Consider the following 24,034-nt stretch of genomic DNA (forward strand, 5'->3'; position numbering starts at 1 on the left):
ACGGTGACTGAAATGAGGATAGACAGAAGGGGATGCTGGGAGATGTAGTTGACTGGCTTGGAGAAGCATGCAGCTCACTCGATAAAAGGGCAGAACCCACCTTCTCCGCTCCCCGGGCCGGCCTCTGTAATTATCTCCATTAGAGAATTTAGCCCAAATACTGCACACAAAACCCAGAATTAGTGCCGCGAAAAGGTGGACAGAGAGAGGGACACCGGCCCAGACACAACCAGTCTGAACATCAACCCATAACAGACATGCACACTCAACATGGCGCCAAAACAAAGACAATAAAAAAGTAAAAGAGAAAAGTGCAGACAGAAAAGAGAAAAAGACAATATGTATTGATGATGGTTTCAACCCTGAAAGTGTCTGATAAGATGACTAATGCCATGTGTTTGGCAACACATTCAACATTTACAGTACCAAGTAGGAGCTGTGTATAGCTCATACTTTGTTGTATTTATCAGCTTGAACCATGTGAATAATGCTGAACTGTCCAGTTCAACAATGAAAATGTATATCTAGAGCAATGGATGGATTTGTTTCTTAGCAATTTATGCATGATGTAAGGTAGACATCTTGTTTGGAGCACAAAAACACAAAAGACAATCATGATACACAGTAAAATTCTTCAGTAGAAAACCTGTGAGCTACAAAGTTTCATCACTGTTTTTGTTAAAATAGTGAGTGACCTCATAAAAGGGTAGGAAACACTCGACAATGGGAGCCACCAAACAAGCAAGCAAGGCAAAAACACACAGAATCAGGAGGAAGGAACTAATTTCCATTCACTGAGGACAGATCTTTCTGTGAACACCATCCACAGACATAAATGTAACTATATGAATTAGGTAAATGCAGTTAAAAAGGACTGAGCATCCTTCTTGTAGTAATAAGGATGTGCAGATGCCACACCAATAACAGTTTGTAGTCACAGAGGAAAAAGTGTGCATCATAATGCACCAAATAGACTCTCACCAGTCACACAGAGCGGAAGGGCAAAGGAACAGAGGGGAAGGTATGGATATACACGAATGGCATTAAAGGTGTATCTTCTATCTTAGTCCTATGCTGAGAAACAGGGTGTAAGATAGGTATAGGTCACTTCAAGGATAAAGAAATACCTAGTCAGGGGGCTAAAACAAACTATCACACCAGACATAACATACCCGGGCTGTCAGGGTCATCTGAACAACAAAGACAAAACACATCATAATCAAAGGAACAGAAATTTTTTTTATGGCAGCTATTCCACATGGAGTGGAGCTATTGAGTTAGATTACCATGCTTCACCTGTTTTTTCTCTCAGTTAAAGTGAAAATCCAGCCTAAACAGAATTCGTAAACAGAATTGAAAAAAAAAAAAAAAACTAAACTATTAGCAAGTTTAATAACTCCATCCTGAAGTACAATTTTAGTCCCTGTAATGTTAGCAAAGCATGACAGATTTGTCTAGGCTCTGCATAATATACCTTCTCTAGTGTTCATAACAGTTCATAAATAGCTGAAAATGAGAATCAGCTGCCACGGCGGTTTGATTCATTTTATTATGCTTAGGTTTCCACTCATGTGTAACTGCAGTCCTTATACCCATAAAACCATAAATCATGCAGTTGCTTCATCTTTCTCTGCTTGATTGGAAAAAGACCTGCCTTATTTCTCGGCTTCCAAAAGATAATCAGGTGTGCATTTGATCCAATGTATCGTATAAACTACTCAAAACATGCTTAATGTGAACACGTTCTACACCATCAGCTAATGGTATAGTAGAAAAATAAAAAAGAGATCTCATCTCTGCAAATGAAGAACAAACTGTGCATGACCACGGCAACAACAAATGGGAAGTCTGTTTTTGTCTGGATTTTCCCATTACTCTCGAGAGAAAAACTTTGTTTGATACATCCTCAATATTCTCCTTTTAAATAGTGCCATATTTGTTTGGCAATCCAGTGGGAAGAAAGTCAGGCCATAAAAACAGCTCTACAAACCTGCTTGCTCCATTTCCTCCTCAATATCAAAATTGAAATATTCTTATTCCCAAAAAAGTAATTTAAAAAAAGAAAACAAAAAGGCAGAGAAGGACAAGCGATAAATTAATTGAATAAGGATACTGACGTTTAAAAAATACTAAATAAAAAATGCAGGCCATTAGCATGATGAGTTAGGAATTGTATTAAATGAAAGGATTCAAATTTGTGAATAATCTAAAGTATGATAAAACATAATTTACAAAATCTCTTAATAAACAGTTAAATGACGTAAAACATGAAGCCAGTGATAAAAAAAACAACTAAATAGGTGGGTCAGAAAAATGTTGACAATAATGGCACGAAATCTTTTCTTATTAGCTCTTATTCTTTAACTTCATCAACTCACCCTACTGCACATTTAGTCCTAAACAAGAGATTCTATAATGATACTTATTACTCTTGAAACCACACAGAACAACTTGGACAGACAATAAAAACACCAATTGCATGAGGGATATAAAGGTGGTCAGGTAAGCTGTGTTGTCCTACCTTTTAGACTAGGGAAAGGTGTTGCTTTGTCCCTCGCTGCCTTGTTGGGAAGCGCAAGATTGGACAGACTGAAACTGGTGCCATGGTTCTTGTAAAGATTGCCTGTAGTGGGAGTTATAATAATATAATCAGACAACAGAAATACAGTTTAAATGATCAAGCAAAGCCAAAGGTAACTAAGGGTGAATAAATATCATTATTATTATTAGTGCTGTCAGTTAAACGCGTTATTAACGGCGTTAATGCAAACCCATTTTAACGGCGTACATTTTTTTATCGAGAGTTTAGCGTTTGTTTAACTTTGTAGTTTTTTTAACATGCTGTTGCAACAACTAGTTACGTTAGACAAACTACAACAACACACCGGATCTAGCTAGACCGGAAACAAAACAACAGGCACGCCGCACACACTTGTTTAAGAGTAGTAGACGTTACGTTTTGAGTGGATGGCGAGCGCGAGACGCCGAAATGGATGCCAATAATATTCTGAATGGAAAGTTTACTTTTAAAAAGTTGCCAAATGGTTCCATTGACAAGACCAAAGTGATCTGTGTGTTTTGTCCTTGTGAACTGAGCTATCATCGCAGCACGTCCAGTCTGAAATGCCACTTGATGGCCAAGTACACAGCTGATGCCAATTCTCCGCCCCCTTGTCAAAGCCAGGCAACAATGGATGATTTTTCAATAAAAACAACATTTGCACAAAGCAAGCTGATCCACTTTTCCATGTTGATAAGAGCATTAAAATGAGAAGAAAAATAATGGGACAAAAAGAAATCAAGGGACATTTAGAATAGATAAAAATGTGCGATTAATTGCGAGTTAACTATGACATTAATACGTTTAATCGCGATTAAATATCTTAATCGTTTGACAGCACTAATTATTATACATATTTACAGAAAAGTGCTTAGTATGTGAAGAGTAGTAAGCATAGTAAATACAGTATGTAAATGGCCACATCTACAATAAAAACAGACTCTTCGAGTGATCCCTTTCACATTACACATTGTATTTTAAACAATTCACATTATAAAAGAGTACATTATCATAAAATGTACTTTTATGCATCTACTGATTCTAGACCCAGTCTATAGTGTTCATTGAAATGGCCTCAGATCAGGTATATTCTGTCCTCTAGACAAAACAGAAAACAATATGACAAGGAGAGATCATGTTCAGTCTCTGGTTATAGGCAACCACGCTCACTGTATAATATGCACTTTAATGCATTTTTGAATTTGTGAGGGGGCGTGATCAAGCTTAAACTGGGTGTTAAGTCTTTAAGAATGGGTGAATTGAAGTGCTTTTGGTTTTGGCCCTCCAATTCATCATCACCCACATAAATCAGCCCACTTTCCATGTTTTACAATCTGGACTTAGCTGAAAAGCAACCAAATGAAATTCAAATGTTCTTACTGGCAAAGGACATGAGTCCTCCAAATCCATCACCGCTGCTGTTGGAAATGGTGGAGTTTGGTGAGCTGTTGCGGGAGTCTCCCTCCCCATCAGACTCTCCTGGGAGCCTTAGGCTACTAGGACGTAAGGGGCGCTGTAACCTAAAATGAATGACCAAAAGACATTACCGTGTGTCACAGGCACAGGAACAGGAAAATACATGCATACTGTATGGGAAACTCTCAAGCATTCACACCACATCACAACATCACACCACCAAAGATTCAAGACCACCATGAATGGAAGAATTAATTTGTCATGCTGGGTTTTGAGAGAATATTGCATGGTTTGGTCATAGAGCCCATTTGAATGATGATAATGTAGTCATTCAAGTGATGAACAAGTTTAACACACTTGTTGCCATTGAGGTTCTGGTTGAATCGAGGGGTGTATGACTCCACTTGCTCTTCTGCATCAGGGTCATCCTCTGAGGGGAAGCCGTACTGAGGCTCAAAGTATGGGTTATCATACTCTTGCTTTTTGTTGGTTGGGTCCACCAGGCCAGCATCAGCTGGAGGTCTGAGGAATGGCTGACTGCCCAATGCAGGGACAGGGTTCTGTAAAGCGGCACTTGCTGATGCTTCAATTTCAGGTGCGTCCCCTTGCTCCTGGAAAAATGAGCACACAGATTAATGGGAATTGAGAAAATTCCTCCTTGTGTAAATATTGCTCTCCTTTCCTTTATTTTACATTTCACATACAGATTATATCAGTTCTGCACTGCTTTAGTTTGGCCATATTCATTATTCTGATAAATATGACACTGACAAGTCTACAGCTCATGTTAAAAGTTTTATCTAGAAGAACATAATAAAAAGCCCCGTCCAAATTAGTCATCAAAATATGAGAAGTTACTTTCTACAAAAAAAAGACGTTTCCGAGAGTGAATTTGGAATGATCACACACATGATTGACTCCCTGGATGACTGTGCTGGGACTTGAGCTTGCAGTTGTGCTGGAGCTCGAGCGAAGAGGTTGGCCATCAGAGGGTTCGGTGGGACCGTCCCCACTGGGTGGACCCTCCGAGCCATGACGTTCCCTAAAGTCCTCAAAGTCTTGAAACTCAACCTCACTAGCATCTCCCAGTGCAGCATGGGTAGGCGGGTCCAAGCCTAAGACATCAAGGTAAAATATTACAAGAGAGAAAATGGCATGAATGTGGTCAATGCGTATCTTGTAATGAAACAACTTACTTGGTGTATCTCCCTGGATGTCACCTTGGATCATCTCACTCACAAGGTCGCCGAGTGAGGAATAGGACGAACTGGAGTCATCGTATGCCTCACTATCACTACCACTGCAACAAATACAACGTATAACCAAGAGCTGCCTTATTTAAACGACCTAAAGCAAATACTAGCAGATTTAATTGTAGTGTTACGCTTCAAAGGATCTTGTTCTTTCTTACCTGTCTGTGGGGTCAGACTCATTGCCCTCATCCTCCAAGGGACCGGCCATCGCTTCAACCAGCTGGGAGCTTCCATCATACACTCGGTAGAGCACTGGCTGTAGCTGGTGAGCATACCACTTGGGCTTGTCTCCAATTAGGGAGGGGTCAAACACATCTGAAACAGAAGTGTGCAGACACCATCAGACACACTTCACTTACTTTAACATATTTTCTGTAATGCAAACTGAACGAGATACAGATTACTTTCATCTTAAATGAGTCTTACTGTTATGTATCCTCTGAAAGGCAAGGTTGGTAGGATTGAGAGCCCACTCTCCATAGAACTCCACTGCCTGGGTGTGAGAAAGTTTATCTGCAAAGCTAGTGCGTCGTGGCCGGGATGCAAGAAAAGAAGTTGACTGGAAAGCCACCACAGGCCGGGGGAAGAGGCGCAAGGTGCGAGTGTGCATCTGGAACCCTTGGAGAACATTGGGGGAGTTGAAGAACCGTACCATGGCGACCCTGTAAAGCAGAACAATAAGTTAAACTTAATATTTCTTTTGATCTGTAAAATAAATATTTACAATATAATTAGGACTGTACAATATATAGTGGAGTAAAAACAATGGACAATGAAAAGAGACACTGGTGGCTTACCTGGTGGCTACATCCACAGAATCAACGTCATTGCCGTAAATTAAAGGGTTGAACTCTGTGGAGGACGGCGAAGCTTTGTCTCGCCCAGGTGGGAGCAGGGGCATCTCCTGACCTTCCTGGAACTTCTCCAGGTTCAGAATGGGTTGGGTGTTCAAACTCATACTGGCCAAGGCCTAGAACAAGTGACAGTGACACAAATTAGAAACACAGCAGTGGATCTGAACACAAAAACACAGCGCTGTGATGGACCACTCCCACGATTGGCATCAACATTTAGTTATTAAAATCAATTTCTATATTTAATGGGACCTTTTCTAAATGTTTGCCCTCTCTATAGAGGGGAAACAATTAGGGCCAGAGTGACTGCTTGAAAGGGTACTTGCAAAATCTTGCAAAAATTTTATGGGATGATTCAGATTGCTAAAACTGATAAAAATAGATCCTTCTTACTACCAAGCATGCTCAGTAGTGTGCTAAAGGGAGGTAAGAGGTGATAAACTATAGGTTCCCAATCCAGGTTTTCCCCCATCTTTAAAGTGTTCACAATTTTATTTCACTCTCATTATTAATAGCAGCTGAAGGATCAGTTTTGTGCATGTTGATGCCTGTGGTGGGTGTGTCACTTTGGAGAGGAGGGGCACAAGGGAAGTAAGTCACTATGCATGGTTTGCTTTGAGGGAACTGCTGCAGACTCAAGTGTCAATGTTTAGCTTAGCATAATGGAACATTTAGTTGCTGGGTCTGGATGAATGTTAACTTTGTCAAGGTGATTAGCCTCATCATATCTTGTTTTGGTTACGAGAACACTCACTGATGCCAAGATAGATGCACGCACATTCAGTCATGCTCAAGCCAGAGCTAAGCAGTGTATCAAAAACTGGTCCGCAACATTCTGTGACCCTGTTATGCATTTTATTCAAGTCTTGGAGAGTAGGAGACAAGTAGTAGTGACAAGCAAAATAATGTGAGAGAGAAGATATCCGTGCAGGGGCATTACACATTCCACAGGAGGAGAAATGAGTAACCTTATTTTCAGAGGAGAAGATCTGCTTTTGGGTGATCACGGTCAACCTAACCAGACACTAGGAAGGGGATAAGAGAGATGCGAGGAGAATCACATGAAGGCCTGGGATGATAACTTTGTGACTGACACTGGAACAGCACATGACGGAAGGGTCACCACCGTGGCCCTTTCCCTTTCTTTTCTTTGCCTCCTTTCGACAGTACTTCCCTATTTGTCTATTTTAGCTGACAGTGAATAAAGTATATTTTGACACCACCCAAATGTGACTCAAATAGATCTAACTAAATATGCTGATGTTATTTTCGCAATGAGAAAGAGGTGTCTTGCCGCTTCATCATTTTCAATTTTATAATTTACTGAAGAAAGGAGATAAGAAAAGATACATTTGTGTTCGTTTTGACAAGGTGATGGACGGCCAGTAGAGTTTAATAGAGAGAGAATTTGCAAGACTGAGTGAGAGTGAAGACAGAAATTCTGAGGAAACAAGACCAGAGGAGAAAGAGGAATATGGGGAAAGAAGAGATGTTTTTTTATGCCTAACATGAAAGACAGTGAAAAACACAGACAAAGCAATAATGTGACCAAAAACCAGACTTCACCTACAGAATCCAGCCACTAAAAGACACATGAAGGCCATCCATGGTGACCAACTGGGACAAACCAGTGGTCACAATGGAGACCGATGACAATGACAGACACAACACAGCAGATCTTTTCATAAACACAGATAAAATACTTGCACAATAAAGCACCTGTAGCTAAATTTAAAATCTTACTTGTGAGTTCTTATTGTTCTTTAAAAAAAAAAAAAAAAAGGCGGGTAAGGAGAAATAACACAAGCACCATTTTTTGTAAATAAATTAGCCGCTTGTTAGGGACCAATTTATTTTAGTTATCCAGTGTTAAGTGCAAGTATTTTTCAGTGACTCTCACATCAGCAGCATTCTGCTTTGGCATCACAGTCTTCAGATAATCAGTTCAACCATCTTCAGTGACATTTTCTCCATTCACAGATGTCAGTATTTTGTGTTTTTTTTCTCTCCAAATACACAACTGCTAATCTGAGGCTTTGCACACTCCTACACACCAGCCTCTCGGTCACACATCCGCACACAGGGAGAGAGCTGAAAATCACACAGAGCTAACGAACCGGTTCTGATTCAAGGCATATTAAACAAAATGAGTATGTGTGCAAGGATTTTAATCTAATAACTGTTTGTTTTAATTAGTATCAAAACCATTAAGCAAGTTCAAGTTTGAGTCAAGTTTGAGTTGGCTGTATTCAACGAGACAGTAAAATAAAAAGTTCTACTTGGAACATAAAACAGCTTTAGTGCATTTAATTACTTCATAGATTGTGAAGCTTTGAGCTTGCTTGACTGAAAAAAAAATCCTTAGTATTCATCTGCAACACCTACATTATTTTTATTAAAAGCAATATTTGACTTCATTTTAATGTTTTAGGTCATGTTAGTATGTTGATCTCATTTTATACTGAAGAAAAATGTAGATAATTATTATAATAATGCCATATGTGAGCCTTACTATACCTGGTAAACATAAAAGGACTGTGATTAACTTCTTACTGCAAATGATGGCTGAAAGTAGAGACATGATGAACGTAATAAGCACACTCAGGGATCATATCAGCAGTTTCCATATTTGCGAAGAAGGGCCTTTGTGTGCTATGTTAATGGTGTTGCAAGGCTTTTCCATGAATCAGAACCAGATTCTGCTGTTATGTTAGATAATTGGGTTAGGGGGGCAAGTTAGTTACTACCAGCATTACTAAAGGTTTTGCTTAGGTAGCAGGGTCCTAGGGTCTGATTTTACCTCCAAGAGCTAGAGCATGCAAAGAAAACAGGAAAAAAAGAAAAACATTTGTTCATGTTAGTGCACTACAAAACCCATTTCAAATGCGCTCACACCCGTCTACAATACATACAACTCTGTTGAAGAAGGAAGCACCTACTCCTTACACTGCTGAAAGAGAAGTTTTACATTCATATGATTGCATTTAACTAAAAGTTACAAGAACACACAACAAAGGTGGGCTCCAGAGCAGCACCTGGATTCCAGAAATTTCTCTGCGAAATGTTTGTATGTGTCAGTAGTCCCACTGGTTTTGGGCTGAGCACTGGCTTTCACAGTGCAGCAGATTCAGAAAAACTTGTAAAATGTAAAATGTAAAAGGGAACCAGACAAATTGCATGCAGTACCTGTTTCAGATGTTTCTTAAGCTCGCCTGCTTCAGGTTCTGGAAGAGGTGGTAGAATCTCTGCATTGGTGGGTGCTATAACCTGCAGACAACAATTTAAATTTAGATATGAAAAAAAAAAAGGTGTTCAACTAAGATGAATTAGATTTTATCCGTCAAGTTAATCTGGATGTTATAGAAACATCATTAAGACACCACGTTGATGTGCTGACCTTGCTGCTGTCAAGGTCCACAAGCCACAGATCATCTGGCATTTTGAAATCCGCTTTGTAGAGGAAGAAGCTGGCTGGTACACCTATAATGTAGGGAGTGGGGGCAAGAAGGAGCTTTGGGGAGGAGAAAATATGCCAGTCAGTCGCAACTTGATATGTCCACAACAAACAGCATTTGCATTTAAAACCTGCATGTTTGGGTAAAATATTGTTGTGTTTAAAACAAATGGCAAGTTTTACCTGTTCGGCAGAGGCCATGCATGTTGGCAGTAAGGGGATGACAGGAAACATGTACTCCAGAGGGTAGATCATGGCGACAAAGGCCATGACACTCATAGACAATGCATTGTAATCTCTGGATTGAAGAATGACCTGAGAAAAAAAATAAAAAACACAACATACATGGGTTTTATAAGGCAAGCATTACAAACTTATTTTCCTGAGTATTTCAGTCCAAACTTTGTGGGTGTTCACAGCCCTGTTATGTTCATACTGTCACAAAGTCACCTGGTTGACTTCTTGCTCTGGTGCTGTATCACACAATCCTCCCATCTACCCATACTTTCTCTTTTTGTCTGTAATGTACAGGTTTGAAGGTCCAAACTGTGCCTTGGATTCATAACCACAATATTAAAATTGAACCGTTATGAAAAATTCATTTGGTAGCACAAAGTCCTTGAAAGGAAACAACTCTGAAAGCTTTCAGGCAGCACTTAGTTCAGCCTGACTGAATTTAATGATGTATTGAATTCTTATTCAAAAAACCAAAATGGATGAATACAAGATGGCAGCGTTTCAGGCTGAGAAGGTCTTAGAGGTGGTCGACCCCGAGGAGGAGAAGGGTGGAAGGCTGCAAACAACGCTAACTAATCATGCATCATGGATGCAGCATTCTGCATTTCAAGCTTAATATTTTTGGGTGGAAAAACATCTATTCAGGCAGTTGGCCCAGATAAATTCTATATTTGAGAAACAGTAAGTGACAGAAAAGCAGATACTGCCCAACATTTGTCCAGCAGTATGTGCTGCAGCAGTGTGACGGAAGCTGTGAAGCTTAGGTTTGATTCAGGGTGGCTGCAAATGAACCAGTGTATCAATGTCAGTGTAAACCAAGAGCAACAACAGAACACTACACCAGCACCAGCCAAACAAGGACTTCTATTACATCCCTACTAATGCTTCTAGTGTTAATGATAGAAGAGAGAGATGAAGAGTTTTTCCTTTCAGTGATACGATGTACATGGCCTTCTTTTTACCCATCATGCTTTGTCCACACTGCAGTAAAATGGCTTCAGTGAGCCTAAGTCTAACAGAAAATGTCTGATGAAGGTCAGTCGGGGCATTTCTCAGGAGACCTTTAAAAAAAAGTTCTTTGTCCATGCAGGGACACACAGCTACACTCCAAAAGAAACCTCTGGCCAATCACAACATACTAAATATAGCCTTGCTTGTTATTACACGTTGACTCTAATAAAATGCAGTCCAAGACAACCACACATCTGCTCCTGTTTTTTAAAATAAAAAAGGAAAAAAAAGAAACAGGCCCATGTGATGACTTATAAGAGACAGTTTGCATCCTGAACTCACTGCTGTCTCTCTCTCTCCTTACCTTGTGCTCTAGCAGGACACAGCTGAGGACCTGAAGACAGGCGTCTACACCCAGCAGCTCTAAGGGCAGGTGCAGTGGGAAGTCGACCATGGAGAAGCGAGAGTTGTCAGGCAGGGCAAAGGTGAGTGGCCGTTTGAGTTCATGGGGCAGCACTTCCACATCTACACGCCTCTGACCCGCCACTGGTACCGGTGAACGCAGCAACCGGTACACCCAGGATTCGATCTCCCGTAGGTCGGCCAGCAGCTGGCTTCCTTTCTCTTCCACCGACAGTGCTCCCGTGAACACCCGCCACATGGTGTCCCTGGGAAGGAGACAAACCGAGTGCATGTTCAGAACTCATTGTATACATGAGGATTTTCTTTACATTAATTTATTCCTTTTTTTAATAATTCTGGATCTATAAAATAGATAGTAAAAAACGCCCCAGTGTGAGGTCTACAAATTGCTTATTTTTCTGTTTTTTTCCAACCAATTGTCCAACATAATGACATCCAGAAGCAATTTGAAGACATCCTATGACAATATGACTCTTTAAAATGTCTTCCTTTGTCCAACCAGCAGTCAAAAACAAAATATATGAAATTTAATTGGACGGCCTTGGAATAAGACTCAACTATCTTTCTCTAGAATGTCTGACCCCACCTTTAAATACCCAAAGACTAATTGTTTTAGTGCTAGCTGAAGCAGCATGCAACAAAGGAAGAATAACATACTTTGGCTTTATCATACTGCCACTCATCTCCCCAAAGAACTAAACTAAACCAGAAAAACCCACAGGTATAAATATTAAAGCAGAAGCCACTCTTAAAATGCCTTACTGGAACTGATGGTGTCTCAAGCTTAAGCTGTCTCAAACAAAACACTGCAACAGCATGATCTTTTTCTTCTTCTTAGCACTGATATAATCAAAAGTGTTTCACCGACATGTAAAATATGTTAAGCTTAACAAATAACATGTATCGATTTTAGTCAACAGAGTTAGAAAACGATTAAACTAAATAATTTGCTGAATTTATTGCTACAAACAGCTACCACAAGGCCTCAGCAAACACCCAGTGAAATCACTATCATGATGAGCAAATGAGACGGCCCTAATTAGATTGGAAATGCAGGAGAGGCTCTTAAGCAATTGGCGAAATATTGATGTGAAAACTCCACTCTACTCACACATGGTGCCATTAAACCCTTTCTAGAGTGTGTACTCTGTGTGTGTGTGTGTGTGTGTGTGTGTGTGTGTGTGTGTGTGTGTGTGTGTGTAGAAGGAGGGAGATAAATCATTAGTCCTATGGAGCCCTCCCACCAACTGCAGCTGCTACCCAAAGGCAGCCAGAGACCTCAATCTGTCAGCGCCGCCATAGTACAAAGCGCTCGCAGCCATTATGCAATGGCTCTCCTCCTTCTCTGTCATTGCCACACCACATTTCAACCAACCATCTCAGGTCTGTTGAGCCGTTGGCTCGGATGGCCTTTTCGAGGTTGTCAGAGAAACCACAATTCTATACTGATGATATGTGGATCCGCTGCAGCGTTTTACCAGAGAAAATAAATGTTAAGGTATGATATTAACTGTGCATTACACATTCCTATGGTCCCTTGAGGTGATGAGGGGAAAAGCTGCACTGGTTCTACAGCTATATATAGATGACTGTGGAGAAAACACGTGTACCTTGGGTGACCAGCAATCATACTGGGCCTAAGCCAGCGTGAAGTGACAGCCTCATTAACACTTTGTCACTCCAAAATTGCAATCTATTGTATCACCCATGGCAACAGGAGAACCAAAAGAGCTTGGCAAATAATGCCACATCACAACACAATGTCACTAAATAATACAGCAAACAGCTGTGGGTATTTTCTGCAGCTTCAATAAAATATGAATCAATAACGACTGGTGGTTGATAAAGAATAATCAACATACAGTATTATCGACTATTTTCTTCAAGTCTAAAAAGCAAAATACCCTGCTACACTTCTCCATAATGCTGTCTGTATACCATGCAGCTCCTGCAGAGTTCTGGTTTTATTTTCTGGTTTATGGTTAAAACTTTTTTTATAGAATGGATGGCGCACAACTAAAAAGCAGCTCAAGTATCAAGTATCTTACTTACATGTTCTGTGGCCTTGTGTTGTATATGTATCTATATGTTCTGTGTCTTTGTTGATGTCCTGAGCACACTGAAGCAAATCCCTAGCAACTTGCATCGAGTTGTATGGCAATAAAGTATTGAATCTTGAATCTTGAATCTTGAATAAAATCTTGGTGTCTCCAACTAAACTCTCACCAACATTTCTGGTCACGTGTCTAAGACATGACTTCAATACACAATGCAATACAACACACAATTATATAACATTTCTTCATACCTCAGTTGAACCTCTAACACTGGATGTAATAATATTTGCTGTAATACAAATCATTCAAAGCAAAACCTTTTAAATGCTCTGTGGATATTTTGGTTGCCATTATTTATCATTAAGGTGGAGTGTGATAGCATAAAGCGTACTGTGAAAACATGACACAAGCTGCAGATGGCCTGAAAAAACAGACAAAGGCTCTTGTGTTAATTCTGCAACACAAACATACACAAAACAGGTGGACAATGAGGGAAGCAGATGGGTTGGGGGGGGGGGCAGTAGACATTGCCAAAAACATCAGCAAATAAACAACATATTTTTACTATGTCATGTCAACATGAATGCACTGATGATATTCAACCTGATGACGATGAAGAAGACAGGTTACAAATAAATAAATTATTACTATTATTATAATGCATGACCTGTTCTTACCTACTTTTCTTGCATTTTTAAGCAGTGTTATTAATTCTTTTTAAGGAATTTATAGGTGCACATGTACACATTAACTATGAGCCAAATGCTTTCAAACCAGACTTATAGTGGTTCAGCCATTTATTTATTCTTTACTTCCTGTATTTAACTCTAGAGTTAAATTATTTACCATGTTTTAAGATATTTAACTCAAATGTTCTTTAACAGAGTTGTTTAAGAAAGCAGCCTTCTGAGTACCTTATTGTGCATCTTTTGTCTACATGTCTATTTTCATTCCAACTGAAAAATAAAATATACCATCTTGGTCATTTTTCCCCACTAAAATCAGCATCTGTCTCAAAGGTAAGGCTCTACCTCGAGGGTGTGAAGTTAGTTACATTACAAGATGGAATCATTTTGGAAGGCATGAACGTTGCTGTTTCTGACCAAGTTGAGGGACTAAAAATTGAAGGCATCCATGAGTTCATTAAAATCGATGGTTTTATCCCTTTGGTAATATGAATGTACTCAGAAGAGTTTATGGCAATCTGCCTGTTAAAGTATGATATCTTGTGATCAGAGCTGACATTTGGCCTAAGGGTGACACAACAGAAAAGGCCATGACAAAAGAAGTGTTCATCATTTGGCAAGCATGAATGTGCTCAGCAGTTTCATAGCAATCAACCAGATTTTGTGTTTGCTCTGATATTGGCCCTGTGAACTTTAGCAGCCCCTTCAAACCACATTAGCTATGTGCCTCTAAAATAGTATGTTTGTCTTCATTCCCACTGGGGTGAAACGGTAGTAGCACAGCAAAGAAACAAAGAAAAGCTGCATGTACACTTGAAGATGCAATCTTAAGCCTCACCTCTGCGTGGCGCGAGGGAGCCCAGCTCGTTGAGTGAGCCTCTGACTGCAGCAGTCCACCAGCCTCTTGAGAATATATAAGCATTCCCTAAAGGTGGAGAAGAAGGGGTAGTGACTGAGTATGCACAGCGAGGTCAGCGTGCTGTTGCGATTCCTGGCTGCCATCTTTGCAGCGCTTCGTCTGTGCTGTGGGGACTTGCCGGCATTTAGCTCGGCACTTGGTTGTCCGCTCTCTTCTCCGGAGGCAGACGGAGGTGCTGACTCAGCAGTGTTAGGTGGAGATAACGTGGAGGGTGGGCCTCCGCCGCTGCCATCGGACCCTTCACTAGCGGTCTCCGCCGCCTGTGATGCGGCGTCCGTGTGGCCGCTCTTGTCCACTCGAGTACGGTGATGTCCCCGTTGGAAAGAACGGTAGAAGTTGACACAGATTCCGTAGCGGGTGATTCCTGAGTCCTTGTCGGTCAGCGTGAAAACAAACGAGGAGTCGTCACGAAGGCTAACCCTTCGCTGGCGTATACTTAGGCATCCCTCTGGTTGGCAGAAAAACACCACATCTGGTGGGAGCGGGAAGTCATGGTGGTCCTCCAGCGGGTATCGGCGGAGGAGCTGAGGTGTCTGGGCCACACTGTCACTACTTGGTTGCCTGGACAGAACACAGACAAAGATTTGTTTAAAGCATAAACGTAAATTAGTCCTATCTGGTTTTATAACTCTTTTCTCTGTCCATTTTACAACTCTGCGATCCATTTCCATTTATGTACAAACTCAGTTTTGAATTTAATTTGAAAGGGTCATTAAGTGATGAGAGGAGCATTTCATAAAAGGAGGAATCAAAGCCTTTGGATACTTGATAGCACAACCCAACGGCTGACAAAGCACCAACAGTAGTCCGGTGGTTACAGATGCAAATTTCTATGTTTCTATGTTTAGCCAAGAATCCAAGAAAAAACTGGTGAGGGGAGGTAAACAAAAACCATCCTATCCCACAACAACTCTGAAATTGCCCTTAAGCCTAACACTTAAATCCCTAAATGTCCCAGTAGAAATACTCAGTGGCTAACACTAAAAGCAGTGGCAGACAGGACCTTTCTCCAATTTCACTGTGTTCATGTGAATCATCCTTTTCCCCTGTGGCTACAGTTCTTGAAACAATGTGCTACTATGCTTCATTATACATGCTACATCATGTGGGAGAATGTTGTGTTTGGTTTTAAATACGGTGTTTGATGTTGCGATTGTGAGTGATGACGTTGCCTTGTGCTGTGGCAAAAGCAGAGCTGGGACGCATGTATTTTATGCAAGACTACCCTGCAATTTTCTGCTCGAACCTCTGCAACAACACTCCCTACGGCTGCAATGAATGTTGTCATTGAAATAAAGGGGTTTTGGCGATTTGTGGTACAACTGTTGGTCCAACAGGGCCAAAATGGCTGTTAAGAAAATGAAATGTTGTTAATCAGTTTAGAAGATACCATTCCAAGATTTAGACTATAGATATTTCCTCAATTGGCATCACTACACTTCAGTTTTCAAAGCAATATTTACAGCCTCCCTTAGAACCTAAGATATTCCTTTGAACTAAAACTACTTCTTAGTCAGATTAAGTTCTTACCTTGCTCCGACCACCACCAGGTAGTCGAGAAGGCGGGGGCACGGTTTCTTTTTCTCCATCTTGGATTGACCACGTCCTGTGTGTCACAGCATCCAGGATTTAAGTTGCGTATTGAGTCAGCGGGGCCTTTCCATCACAACTGGGAAGGTTCAGGTGTAAAGTTGAGACACAGCTCCTTGATTATCATTGTGACGGTTCAAAAGATGAGTCAAATCTGTAAAACAAGAAAAAGATGAACAAATATCATTTTATGTTTTGTGGTTCTATGGACACCATGATATAAACAATTTCCACAGTACTTCTTAAGATTCTGGCAGTTTCTGCATGACATATACTGACGGTTTTGATTATTATAGGGTTTTCTCGACCCCACAAAACACTTCAATATATGAAGGAATCAGAATGTGATTTATTTTTATTGTGCATTGTGTGCATTTTAAAATAGTTGTACATAAACACTATAAAATGACCTCATATACTGAATACTGAAAGTATTTAAGTATTCAAAGAGATATTTCTCAACTGTTCTGTTGCACAAGAAACAAGCTGTCTGTTTCAGCTATACACTGGTATGGTGGTATATGAAAAATTCCTATCATACAGGAAATCAAAACCAGTATACTGGTTCATCCAGTATATCGCCCAGCACTGCACATGAGTGTAAACCAATGAGAAACAATGTGGACACATTATGAAGAAATCAGGTCCACTACGAGTGCATAACACCAACCAGCCACATGATATTTCAGAGTTTTGGGGTAAATATGGTAGCACGAGTTATAGTCTTTGACTTTTTTTTAAATGTCAAGGCCTTTAAAGAAGTTTTGCAGTCTATGCAAGTTTTCAGCTGTGTCCACTTTCCCCTGTACCTGTCTCATCTACTACTTCAGTCAGCATTAACTACTTTTAATAAGAAACCTTTCATCCCCACATAACAAGTGGTGGTTCACATACAGGTACATTAGGAGAGGCATGAGATCTACTAAGCTTTTTCAGATTAATGATTGTGTTGTTCTGTCCCTGGTTGTTCAAACATGTAACAGATAACTCATCAAGGAAGCGGCTGACAGATCAGCAAAGATGCAATCTGAATCTGGATCTAATAATATGTTTTCGTGCTATCAAACAGCATTGTCGCTCTGCTGGAAATGTCACTACAATGTCACATCTACATTTTACATCACCAGGAAATGAAAGACATTCACAAAGACGCCATGTTGATCTTACAAATTCCCATTTTAGAGTGTGATCATCTCTACCAGGCAGGGTACATGGCAGACAATAAGACAAAGCTGGAGGAGCATACAAGATGTCAGACATGACAAGCCTACATCAGCATCTCCAGTGTTAAAGAGTGTTGCCAACATTTTCCTAAAAATTAAAAAGGTAATAAAAGCGTCCTTCTAAAAAAAAAAGTGGACTCAAAAATGCATGTTACATTCCTATAAAGCTTTCAAAGTGTTGGGTTGATTTTTCTGTTATGATGATTATGTCAGCTGGTTGTTTTTGTTGGGGGATAAAGACTTTCCAGTGGAGTCCTGCTGATATAGTAAGCAGCTTAGGGACCTTGGTGGTATAAGCACCCTTCGTAGCTTGCACTATGGCCCTTACAGCTTTGTGACTGACAGGTGCTCAACCAGCACCTCTACAGATGGCTATTCCCTACCATTGAGCTGTTTACAGCTCCAGTCTAGCATCGTCTCAAGATCCTGTAATCTTCAAATTCGGACACAGAAGGATGAAAATGTCTTATATGGCAACATAAAGTACATATGTACGACTGAACAGCTATTCTCTGACAACATTACAACTTCAAAATATTTCTGCTGCTTTGGAGAGAGGACATGGTGACAAGTGAGCAGGCAGTGCTTAATACAAACAAAGCTACACAAACAGTACTGGTGCTTAATCCTTTCAAATGAACAGTGTTCTGGGTGTACTGCTGTAAAGGTAAGATGAGAATGCATAAACCACTCAATTTAAAAACAAAGAAAACCAAACCAGGAGAGGTTAGGGATTATGCTAGGCTCATCTCTTAAGACTTTTGTTTAAAACTATTTGCAGAAACAGAATTTATTTCCACATTCCCACAGATATTGATTACAAATACTGCAATAATCTGACACATTACTGATAGACATTAGGAACTGGCCACACGCACACCTCCTTGTGTAACCAGAGGTTAGGATCAAATTCAATTCAATTCTTTAACATCCATGTCTCTTAGTTAACTCCTATTAATAGCATTGTGTTTCTCACCTACAGCTACACAAACAGCATCTAAAGAGATGATTTTCATTTCAAAGAACAGCTTGTGACTGCAGTGAAGACTACAGTCAGATGAGAACTTGGTATCTCTGTCTCTTCCACAACAGATTTCTCCCAGCATGAATGTTAAACGTTGTTACAAAATGGCGGCTCTACAAAGAAGCCCATACTGTTTATATCGAACACCTAAAAAACTGACTGCTACCCCTGATGCCTGTTGAAAACCACACACACACATATATATAATTATATGATACTTCATATATTATACTACCAATCACATTGAGGAGCAAGGACAATAAAAAAAAAAAAAAAAGCAGACATATCTGACAGGACAAGCCCACAACTTTATTACATGTCTGGTGAAAACATACAGCATGACAGATCTAGAGTAGAGTGTCATGCCATTGCAAACAGCCTTTACTCTAGCACCAACAAATGAGAAACTCCACCCAGAAACGCAAACACACTGTCTCTTAAAGGCTGTTATCCCTGCACTGATAAGCTAATGGATCTATAATTGAGCCAGTGGTTCATGCGTACTACATTCCATACATTCAATTTGAAAAAGCAATGAGTAACCTCGGGGGGGAAACTAATAGAAAATGTGTCACAGGTTTAAATTAGAAGAGCTAAGAGATAGCAGAGCAGATCCAGGTTGAGGAAAAAATGTATTATTAACTCTTACTATTTTCAATAATCAGACAGAGGTCTGCAGTGGCAAGCTTAATTTGATTTACTTGTTTGTGAATTTATTCAATTCAAGAAGCCGCAGACAATTAAATAGAAAGATTTATAGGTTGTTAATTAAACATGAAAACAAGTGTAATAAATATACAAAATTGGAAATGATGAATTTGTGCACATTTTGTGCAAATTGTCCTGTTTCAGTGCTGTTATATGAGCATTTTGAGGGAAGGTCGATCCGACATGGTTGCGTCATTGTCCAGTTGCAGCATCATGTTTCCACAACAGTGTCAATGTCCACTGGACGCATTTCAGAGGCAGTATCTTAAAGCAGCTGAGACTTTGTGTCATTTTCTTCATTTTTCATGGTTTTTGGAGTTCAGCTGCAAGTTACTGACTTGTAAATATGTTTCTATCTCAATAGCTTCAACTGTAAACATAGGTTGGCTACATGGACATTAAAACCAATGTATTTAATGTGATTAACATATGAAATTCATGATTGAAGTATTAATTTGAAGTATGAATTTATATCAATTGCAAATAAATTACAAATGAACTTAGATCAGACCAGGCATACAAAGATAACAGGGCAGACAAATAGACTGCATGTAAGTCATGAGTGGAACACTACAGTCACACATCCTGACAAAGGCTGTCATTAACCCCAGCAGACACAGCACAGCTAGCGTGTGACGCAGCTGCATCCAGCGGGCATTAAGGGTGACTTTATCACAGAAGGCTTCAGGTGCACTGTGGGTCTAATTATGTCTAATAGCACCAATTGTGAGTAGAGGAGCTATTCACAGAGGGACATCTTGATGTAGCACAATGGTAAAATGGTAAAATGTCTGATTCATTACTGAATAGATCCGTAATACAGAATGCTTGCCTTACACCATTGTCACTGATAGATTAGTATCAAAACGTAGCCACTTTAGTTACTCCTATTATGTTTTTCATGTTTGCAAAGAAAATAAGCTGCTCTACACTTGACAGTGTTAAGACAGTGTTAACACTGTCCAATGCACCAGTATTTTTATGTGTGCGCTGCCATAAGAAGACACGGTTCAAACAGCACTACAAAGTGGGCTGAAACACGTCTTGTTGAGTCAGCTTAATGTCAGCACTCATCACATTTAGTAAAATTATTCAAATAATACGCAAGTCTGACAGTCTCCTACTTGCTTTTGCATGTCACTGAACAAGAAGACCGAAGTAATTGTCACTTAACATTAATAACTGTATCTGCTGAGAGGCTGTTAAGAATATAACCTCATGTTGAGACACTCCATTTTAAAGAGTTTTTAATTCTAGCTATTTCTACTTACACTGCACAACTCTGAGCATGTTGGAGAGTGGTAACAACTTGAACCTTCCTCACAGCAATGGCTGATTACAGAAAGGAAATTATTCCAACAGTAAGGGCTAGGCCTATGCAGAATACAGATCTAACCCTATTTATCTTACAAAGCCATCAGGAAAATGAATCAATGTGCAGGTCTGGCAACATGAATGCTTCCTGGTGCCAAGCCAAAATGGCTATTTTATGAAGCAGCAGAGCTAGAAGCAGACTCATCCAGCACAAAGATACAGGACCACAGCATTATTTTTAGATAACGACGGAAGGACTACGCCACTTCACTGAGTGTATGTAATGAGTGAGCATCGTATTGAACCGTGTTTGTCTCTCTAAAAAGAGAAGAGATAAAAGAATCACCATAATACTGTGTAATCTTCAAAGGCAAGCTAATGATGTAGGTTAACACAACAGATGAATCTGATCAGAGTGGTCTGCAGGCAGCACTCACTGCTTATATAAGCGCAGAGTGGAGATGGATATGATTCACAGGCCTCCAACATGGACAGCATTTCCTGCCAGTCACAACGAACAGCAGTAACTAGCAACGCAAAAGAATCTGTTGAAGTAGTTTTAGTTAAGCAAGGACACACACACACACACAAGAGAGGGCTGAAGTGTCGACTGGGAAATTTCGGTTACTGCATTGTCCCTTTTAGGTTAGTCTTTTCTCACTAAAGGCTAGTTGGAACTCTGAGGGCCTTGACTCACAAAATACAACGCTCTCCTTTATATTTATATATTAATTCCTAAGAAAATCTTTAAAAAAGGCACTTGGTGCAAGGCCAGGTTTGTAGGCTTTCTCCGGCCTGTGATCCATATTCTTGGGCTCAAACGTCACATAACTAAAGCACCTACAGTGTTCTGGTGTCTCCTTGTCAGTAGTAAAATAACTGTGTGCGTTCATTTGCATTCGTTCCTAAATGTTTACTTTTTTCGCTTGTGTAGTAACAGTGGTAGTTGGGTGCGGTGGTGTGGTGACAGTTCGCATCTGGGTCATGTGCCATCACGGAAACTGTCACATCAAATTGAGTTTGGTAAGCTTTTACTTCTTCTTGAGTAACACAGTGGCAGCTCAGACCAATGTGTATTACCCAACAGCATCACCCAGCAATGATGACATGCAAACCTTGGTTTTAAGAACATATAATATACCAACACTATTGTCTTAAAATATCCCAAAGATCATGGCTAAGAAACTCCTGTATAAACTAGATTATGTATTTGTCGTATGCAACCATTTGTCATTGTTTTATTGGGCTTTACATCCAAATCTTACTTCAGGATCAATAAAGCTGACACATCTTGAGTCACACTATGAAGCTAGTCTGTAACATCTACGGCTGCTTACACTATTCTTAGTATTTTGAACCAGAAATAGACCTTCCACATATTTTTAACCTGATTATTAAAAAAAAAAAAAAACAATACTACACAAATGTTACTTCACCTATACACAAATAAACACACACAGCTAGATGTAATACAGATTACACATTAGGCAATGTAGCATCAGGATGACATCTGTCTTCACCTTGACATCCATAACTAACCTCTGTATTCATCTCAACGCCACAGTCATTCAGTCCATTTCCCATTAAATTAACAATTAATCTCCACAGTCGTGTTTTCCTAATGGAAACCGGTTTGACATCGTGTAAGATAATACAACTGCAGACGGGATAACACAGGCATAATGACAGTGACACACCATTAGCACCAATCCCCCACATCAGCTAATGTTACTTAACGTTAGGTTGGATTTATTTATCTATTTATTACTTTATATTATTTATTTTTTAAACTACCTAACAAGCTGAGAGGAGGATAACATTCACGGTAACAAACGATGCCAACGCCTTCCTGATGAGTTGAGAGAGAGCTGGCAGTGTAAAGCTTAAAGCTGAGTTATCTTTTATTTAATATATATATATATATATATATTGACAGGCTGTCAGGCCTTTGACTCGTCCTACATGTTCACCCACACGGTGCATCCTCTCACCTCCACTCACTGCTAGCTTTATGCTTTCCTACGCCACGGATGGATTAGCTAGCTAGCCAGATAGCTAACAGTAGCTTGACCGACTGGTCTCGTAAATAGTAACGAAGGGTTTCTCTCCCTTCCTTCCTCCCTTCCTCCCTCCCTCCCTCCCCCTCCAAGCCGCCAGGAAGCAGCTCGTAACATACCCAATACACACGGTGGTGGATGGGTTTTAAGTGAGAACATCCTTACCTTCGCTCACGTTAGCTGATTAGCCGCTAACGTTGAGTACGAAGCCAGCTGCTGATGACGGCCCTGGGTGGTGGGTGCCCTCCTCTTCGGTCCCACACGGGGAGGAAGGCAGCGGTGTTAGTCTGAATTAAACCTCCTTTTCATTTACATAACAGCACCGCATTGGAGACGACGGCTGGGTTTGGGGCTTGCTGTTCCGCAGCATGATAAATGATGTGAATTGTGTGTGTCCGCCTCTCTCTCTCTCTCTCAGCTACAACCTGCCTTCACAACATCCTCTTCATCATCATCATCATCATCATCCGTCTGCAGGGAGTTCCGCATATACTCAGAGCCCGACCCTAACGGAAGCGACACACCAGCCTGACCAAAAAACACTTAATGCTCGCTACTGGGTCTGTAGTAATAGATTACTCACTGATCAGTCTGAACAGTTTGCAGTATTTTTGATGTTTTAATTGCTGAACAGTGCCGGACAAAAGCTTTTTGGGGACCTATGATCTGAGAGCCACCCCACCACCCCCCCCAAACTGTGTAATTCATATTTTTCTTTCCTTAAAGGAAAACAGGCTCTGGAAAAAATGAAAACGGCAATACGACTTTTTATTATTAATTATTATGAAGTATTAAAATATTAAGTACCAGTGTTTAGGATTTAGTGGCATCTAGTGGTGTAGTTGCAGATTACAACTCTCGTGAATGACCCTCTCTAGAGCCAGTGTTTTGTTTATTCGTTCTTGGCTACTACATGGCAGCTCAACATGACGGACTACATGTAAGGCGACCTGCTCCCTCTGTAGATAAAAACAGCTCATTCTAAGGTAATGAAAACACAACGATTCTTATTTTGAGGTGATAATAAACTAGTGAAAACGTACCTATGGATATTATATTCCATTTCTGCCAATAGATCCTCTTAAATGTTACACACTGGACATTTAAAATAGTACTAACTGTAAAACACTGTTACACAAACCTGATAAAGAGACCATAACGTTTTTGTTAAGATCCCAAAACATTTTATGGATCTCCTAAATACCAAGATTTTGTCTCGGGCCCTCAATCTCAAAATGTTTCTATAGCACCCCAAAATCCTAAAACGTGGGATAAAAGTTTGGAATAGACCTTATCACAATTTTACAC

The 24,034-nt window shown here is 40.1% G+C and overlaps 1 protein-coding gene across 22 annotated transcripts in view; it reads right to left on the bottom strand.

Moving 5' to 3' along the window:
* The window catches only part of madd (MAP-kinase activating death domain), a 51,051-nt gene extending 27,805 nt beyond the window's left edge, over positions 1-23,246 (bottom strand). For 3 of the 22 annotated variants that reach the window (XM_051378893.1, XM_051378896.1, XM_051378886.1), the window contains exons 1-17: positions 22,892-23,245; positions 16,341-16,554; positions 14,730-15,371; positions 11,090-11,393; positions 9,721-9,852; positions 9,481-9,594; positions 9,270-9,350; positions 7,052-7,108; positions 6,027-6,199; positions 5,656-5,891; positions 5,388-5,544; positions 5,173-5,276; positions 4,886-5,091; positions 4,334-4,587; positions 3,941-4,080; positions 2,522-2,623; positions 101-160 (exon numbers count right to left, since the gene is read on the bottom strand). In XM_051378893.1, the coding sequence (XP_051234853.1) occupies positions 101-160; positions 2,522-2,623; positions 3,941-4,080; positions 4,334-4,587; positions 4,886-5,091; positions 5,173-5,276; positions 5,388-5,544; positions 5,656-5,891; positions 6,027-6,199; positions 7,052-7,108; positions 9,270-9,350; positions 9,481-9,594; positions 9,721-9,852; positions 11,090-11,393; positions 14,730-15,371; positions 16,341-16,399 (2,821 nt within the window). In that variant the 5' untranslated portion in view covers positions 16,400-16,554; positions 22,892-23,245. Of the gene's footprint in view, positions 1-100; positions 161-2,521; positions 2,624-3,940; positions 4,081-4,333; positions 4,588-4,885; positions 5,092-5,172; positions 5,277-5,387; positions 5,545-5,655; positions 5,892-6,026; positions 6,200-7,051; positions 7,109-9,269; positions 9,351-9,480; positions 9,595-9,720; positions 9,853-11,089; positions 11,394-14,729; positions 15,372-16,340; positions 16,555-22,891 lie in introns of all 22 variants that reach the window. The other 19 variants (XM_051378888.1, XM_051378900.1, XM_051378892.1 and 16 more) reach the window with 11 other exon arrangements.
* Positions 23,247-24,034: the final 788 nt, after the last annotated feature.

This window comes from Dicentrarchus labrax, unplaced genomic scaffold (genome assembly GCF_905237075.1).
Source record: "Dicentrarchus labrax unplaced genomic scaffold, dlabrax2021, whole genome shotgun sequence".
Classification (NCBI taxonomy): Eukaryota; Metazoa; Chordata; class Actinopteri; family Moronidae; genus Dicentrarchus; species Dicentrarchus labrax.